Here is a 6,608-nt window from a genome sequence, read left to right as displayed (position 1 = left end):
GTGAATGTGACTCGGGGATGGAACCAGGGGGCCCGGGCAGCCCTTGTGACTGGAGTCTCCAGCAGTTCCACCAATACACAAATAGACCCCGCCCTCATTGGCCTCAACACTCAATAGGCCCCGCCCCCAACGGCTCTCATTGGCCTCTATACTGAGCGTTACTGGCGGGTCTGTTTGTCTCTACACTGGGGGATCCCGTAGTTGCCAAACACATTATTTCCCCACACAACTAAACCCTGACACAAAGAAACCCCCAAATCAGCCGCTAGCGACTCCTCACACCGCACAACAATCAGTCGTTGGCACGGACAGACCAGCACAGGGTATCCGCCACTCTAGGCCGTGCCCACCATAAGCAACCAATCCGGGAGTCGCTAGTTCCAGCGCTACCCAATCCGAATACAAAGAAGAGCAGTTGCCGAGCGACGGAAGTGGCGTGGTGGGTAATAGGACATCGTTTAGCCAATGAGCTACAAAAACATCACGCGCTTCGCGATCCTACGCCCGCCCTCCAACTAACCAGCTGACAGCGCTGCTGTGCGACCAATCCGAGCGGGACCCGGAGTGACGTCACGGAAGCAGGCCCTGCTAATGGCGGAAGCTGCAGGTAAAGAGCCCCGGTGACATTCCGTTATATTATTGAGCTGGTAAGAGAGAAAGGCGCTCTCTCCCGGTGACGCTGACTGTGCGGTCCTTTAGCGCTGGCTTGTAGTTTCCTACTGGGGGGGGCGTGATGACGTGGAAAGGGTGACGTCATGGTGCGCTGCTGGTTTAGTGGCGTCAGCACAGAGGCCTCTGATCTCATCCACGTTTTGTAGTTTAGTTCAATTAGCCTAGAATCCCTAGAACAACCAGGGCTCCCCTCCCCGACCCCTGGGCCCCAACAGCCTCAGATACTGACACAGACTTCTGGGAAATGGAGGCCACTGATTGCTCAATGTTCCCTCACCTCTCCCTCTGCAAACTGACCAATTGCACAGACGCATCACATGATCAGGGGACAGACATTCCTGTAATTACTCATTGTCCCTAATTCTCAGGCCCAGACTTTCTGTTTGTACAAAGTGACCAATTGCACAGACGCATCACATGATCTCAGTGTCGTTAGTAGCAATGTGTGGGTTACACGGGGCTCTAGTGGAAATGTACAGCCATGATTATTATTACACAGGCGCATGTGATAAATGGGGATAATTCTCAGCCAGGTCTCGATGATCTTGTGATCTGATTGGCTGGAGGATCTAGTGATGCCCCCCTGCTGTTTATATTCCACAACTAACTGATCTCTCCCGTCCCAGGGCCCTTCCAGCTGTTGCCTGATGATGGAGTGCAGAGTCATCAAGTACTTGTGCCCCTAATGCCTGTGCCCTCTCAGCACCATGCAGCGGGGGTCCCTGGCTAGGGGCGAAGATGAAGACCGACGGGGAAGCGCCGTGCCTTATTCTCACCCCGATCAACCCTCCTCCACCCCCATTTTTATCTTTCCCCCAAAACTGGACTTTTATGCTGATGACCAAGGGAGCCACAAGCAGGTGCTCACCCTGTACAACCCCTTCTCCCACGTGCTCCGATTCAAAGGTGAGACCTGCACCCACGGGCAACATACACCCCATCTTTCAGCACCACCATAAAGTATGAGTGGGAGTCCTAGTGTATGTGATACCGAGCATTCCCTTCAGCATCAGCACCCACTGTGTATTTGTATGAAAACTGCACTTAAATTGCACCAGAATTGCAGAAACATTGGGGTAACAGTCACCCTGCTATAGTTCCAGGGGTACCCAGGGTACAAATAAACACTCACCCCAAATCTCCCCCTAACTGACCTTCAGACTGGGCCCCCTTAGCTCATAACAAGGTTACAGATATATAGAAACATTGGGTGTCACCCTGCTATAGTTCCAGGGGTACCCAGGGTACAAATAAGCACTCACCCCAAATCTCCCCCTAACTGACCTTCAGACTGGGCCCCCCTTAGCTCATAACAAGGTTACAGATATATAGAAACATTGGGGTGTCACCCTGCTATAGTTCCAGGGGTACCCAGGGTACAAATAAACACTCACCCCAAATCTCCCCCTAACTGACCTTCAGACTGGGTCCCCTTAGCTCAAAACAAGGTTACAGATATATAGAAACATTGGGGTGTCACCCTGCTATAGTTCCAGGGGTACCCAGGGTACAAATAATCACTCACCCCAAATCTCCCCCTAACTGACCTTCAGACTGGGTCCCCTTAGCTCATAACAAGGTTACAGATATATAGAAACATTGGGGTAACAGTCATGTGGTTATAGGGTACCCAGTTGCCCCAGATATAGTGAAACATTGGGGTACACTGTACTATTGTGTATCTGATATGTGGATTGTGTGTCCCAGTTCTCTGTACAGCTCCGTTACGGTACACGGTGGTTGAAGCTGAAGGTCTGGTGAAGCCAAATTCCTGCATTGACATGTAAGAGCCCCCCACATTGCCCCCCATCCATGGCACAGAATGGAACCTCCCCGTCTCACCTCTTTCCTCCCGTCTGTTACAGAGTGACGCGGCACCGAGATATCCGGGCGAGGAATTACGGTACTACAGATAAATTCCGCATTGAAGTTTGGGAGGAAGGAGCAAGTAGGGGCAGGGGGGGCAGAAAAGACGTGCCAGCCACATTACATGGCACCAAACCACAGGCAGCAGAGCGGCTCCCCCAAGTTTCCCTGCCGTGGCACCCCCCCTCACACGTGTATTCCCTGAGACATGGTAAGTGACCCCCCTGCTTTACTATTTATACCGGCCACGCGGGTCTCAAGTGACTTTCAGTTCCTTCATGTCGCACAACAGGGGGACGTTATTTCTGTTGCACAAGAGTCACATGACTTCACTATGCACCAATCACAAGGATACATATATACTCGTTTGTTTTGATACATATATACTCATGCTTCTTTTTATACCTATACAGTCATAGGAAAAAGTTTGGGAACCCCTCTTAATTCACTGGAGTTTTGTTCATCATTGGCTGAGCTTTCAAAGTAGCAACTTCCTTTTAATATATAACTTGCCTTATGGAAACAGTAGTATTTCAGCAGTGACATCATGTTTATTGGATTAACAGAAAATATACAATATGCATCATAACTAAATGAGACAGGTGCATAGATTTGGGCACCAACAGAGATATTCCATCAATACTTAGTTACAAATGTAACAGCCTCTAGACGCCTCCTATAGCCTTTGATGAGTGTCTGGATTGTGGATGTGGCTATTTGTGACCATTGGTCCATACAAAATCTCTCCAGTTCAGTTAAATGTGATGGCTGCCGAGCATGGACAGTCTGCTTCAACTCATCCCATAGATTTTCCATGATATTCAAGTCGGGGGACTCCAGAATATTGTACTTGTCCCTCTGCATAAATGTCTTTGTAGATTTCCAAGTGAGTTTAGGGTCATTGTCTTATTGGAATATCCGACCCCTGCAGCGGAACTTCAACTTTGTGACTGATGCTTGAACATTATCCTGAAGAATTTGTTCATATTGGGTTGAATTCATCCGACCCTGGACTTTAACAAGGGCCCCAGTAGTCCCTGAACTAGCCACACAGCCCCTGAACTAGCCACACAGCCCCTGAACTAGCCACACAGCCCCTGAACTAGCCACACAGCCCCTGAACTAGCCACACAGCCCCTGAACTAGCCACACAGCCCCTGAACTAGCCACACAGCCCCTGAACTAGCCACACAGCCCCTGAACTAGCCACACAGTCCCTGAACTAGCCACACAGCCCCACAGCATGATGGGCCCTCCACCAAATGTGACAGTCGGTAGCAGGTGTTTTTCTTGGAATGCCGTGTTCTTCTCCCGCCATGCAAAGCGCTTTTTGTTATGAGCAAATAAGTCAATTTGTGTCTCCTCAGTCCAAAGCTCTTTGTTCCCAAATGCCTGTGTGTTGTGTAAATGATCTTTTCCATAGAACAAGCGAGTGTGTTTGTGTGAGTGCAGAAAGGGCTTCTCATCCCCCTGCCATACACATGTTCTTTGTGCAAATTGTGCTGAATTGTAGAACGATGTACAGATACACCTGCATCTGCAGCAAGATCTTCTTGCAGGTCTTTGGAGATGATCTTTGGCTTGTCTGTAACATTCTCACAATCCTCCGCATATGTCGCTCCTGTATATTTCTTGGCCTGTCAGACCTGGGTTTTACAGCAACTGTGCCTGTGGCCTTCCATTTCCTCATTCCATTCCTTACAGTTGGAACTGATAGTTTAATAAACCTCTGAGATGCTTTTTGTAGCCTTCCCCTAAACCCTGATACTGAACAATCTTTGTTATCAGATCTTTTGAGAGTTGCTTTGAGGATCCCATACTGTCACTCTTCAGAGGAGAGTCAAACACAAGCACAACTTGCTTAACGAGCTAATCCAACCAATTTGGTGTTGCCAGTAATCAGTATTGAGCAGTAACATTCATTCAAATTAGTAAAATTACAAGGGTACCCACATTTTTGCACAGCCAGATTTCACACTTGATTAATCCCATACAACTGAATACTGCTTCACTAAATATCTTTGTTCAGAAAACAGCCCAGTACTCAGATGTTCCTGGGAAATGAAAGACAGACCACTGGTATCTTTTTTGTTGAAAGTGGAGTAAATTATTATTCAGGCTGAGAGGGGTTCCCAAACTTTTTCACATGACTGTATATATAATACTATATAGAGATACTGATACTGGGCTGTGTCTCACACAGGATTCCCTCGCACTCCCTCTCCGTGGTTATTTGGGCTGTACATGTTGGCCGGGCTGGTTTCCATGGTGATCCTGATCTTGCCTTTGCACGGAGACTCCAGAAGCCTCATCCATGAGAACCTGCAGGTGTCGGTGGTGCAGAAACTAGTGGCTGCGTATGTGCTAGGTACCCTCATCCTTACCCCTCACCCCTGACCCTCACCCCTCACCCCCCATTCCTCATCCTCATGCCTCAACCCTCATCCTCACCCCTCATCTTCACCCCTTATCCCTCATCCCTTATCCCTCAAAATCACCCCTCATCCCTAATCCCTCACACTCACCCCTCACACTCAGCCCTCATCCCTCACACTCAACCCTCATCCCTCACACTCAACCCTCATCCCTCACACTCATCCTCACACTCACCCCTTATTCCGCACACTCACCCTCAACCCTCATCCTCACCCCTCATTCCTTATCCCTCATCCCTTGCACTCACCCCTCATCCCTCATCCCTCACACTCACCCCTCATTCCTCATCCCTCACACTCACCCCTTATCCCGCACACTCAACCTCAACCCTCATCCTCACCCCTCATTCCTTATCCCTCATCCCTTGCACTCACCCCTCATCCCTCACACTCACCCCTCACACTCACCCCTCATCCCTCACACTCAACCCTCATCCCTCACACTCACCCCTTATCCCGCACACTCAACCTCAACCCTCATCCTCACCCCTCATTCCTTATCCCTCATCCCTTGCACTCATCCCTCACACTCAACCCTCATCCTCACACTCACCCCTCATTCCTCACCCTCATCCTTCCCTCACCCCTCACACTCACCCCTCATTCCTCACCCTCATCCCTCACACTCACCCTCATCCTCACCCCTCATTCCTTATTACTCATCCCTCACACTCACCCTCATCCTCACCCCTCATTCCTTATTACTCATCCCTCATCCTCACCTGCTCCTCATGCTGCTGCCCACCCTCATGGTATTTAGGGGGTTATAATAGATGCACGCGGTATTTAGGGGGTTATAACGGGGGCACATGGTATTTAATGCATGGGCAGTTTCATGCAGAAAAGCTGCACCCAGAGAGTCAGGGGTGGCTGTGTGCAGAGAGTATAAGTTGTACTACTCCTGTATGTGTGTTGATCACAGGTTTATGGAGCTGACGCTTCTTTCTCTCTCTCTAGGCCTCCTGACTATGGTTTTCCTGCAAGGGTGACTGAGCCCATGGCCTGCACTCCAATCCCAGGATATGAACCCCCCAGGTCTCAGCTCTGTGTATGAGTATACAGCAAGAGGATCTACTATCTGGAAACCCAGGACCCAGAATATGTCATTACCTATTGTGTCCCATATTCGGCTGCTTTGCTTTTCCCGGTATAATGAGTCCGTATTCTCTCAGCTGCAACTCTCCCTGCTAAACGCACGGACATTATAGAGGGATCCACATTATAGAGGGATCCACATTACAGAGGGGTTACGCGCATTTCAGATAATAGATCCAAGTCTTGTGTATAAAATCAAGTGAAATGATACAAATTCCTGTATTGTGTACATTGCCTAGATCTCATGTAACTGATACATCATCTGTCCTGAAATCATTTTTACTAAATAAATTCTGTGATCAGCTGATGTTTTGTCTTTATTTGGGCCCATTGCACCCAATCTGTATTTGCTACTGCATTACTGTATAATCACAACTCCCTGCAGGGGGCGGGACTCTCCTTCTGTCTGTGTCACTGTATCACCCTGCAGGGGGAGGGGCTCTCCTTCTGTCTGTCTCACTGTATCACCCTGCAGGGGGAGGGACTCTCCTTCTGTCTGTGTCACTGTATCACCCTGCAGGGGGAGGGACTCTCCTTCTG

General features: G+C 49.2%; 1 protein-coding gene across 5 annotated transcripts; it reads left to right on the top strand.

The window, feature by feature from the left end:
* The first annotated feature begins 208 nt into the window (after positions 1 to 208).
* mospd3.L (motile sperm domain containing 3 L homeolog) lies at positions 209 to 6,373 on the top strand. 5 transcript variants are annotated; one of them, XM_018251158.2, is made up of 6 exons: positions 209 to 607; positions 1,299 to 1,578; positions 2,380 to 2,455; positions 2,538 to 2,749; positions 4,742 to 4,895; positions 5,931 to 6,373. In XM_018251158.2, exons 2-6 carry the CDS (start codon positions 1,380 to 1,382, stop codon positions 6,025 to 6,027), a joined length of 738 nt encoding a protein of 245 aa, XP_018106647.1. In that variant the 5' UTR covers positions 209 to 607; positions 1,299 to 1,379; the 3' UTR covers positions 6,028 to 6,373.
* The last annotated feature ends 235 nt before the right edge of the window (positions 6,374 to 6,608 follow it).

The sequence above is a fragment of the Xenopus laevis genome, chromosome 3L, assembly GCF_017654675.1.
Source record: "Xenopus laevis strain J_2021 chromosome 3L, Xenopus_laevis_v10.1, whole genome shotgun sequence".
Taxonomy (NCBI): domain Eukaryota; kingdom Metazoa; phylum Chordata; class Amphibia; order Anura; family Pipidae; genus Xenopus; species Xenopus laevis.
Note: the sequence above shows the minus strand (reverse complement) of the source record. Positions and strands in the feature narration are given on the sequence as shown.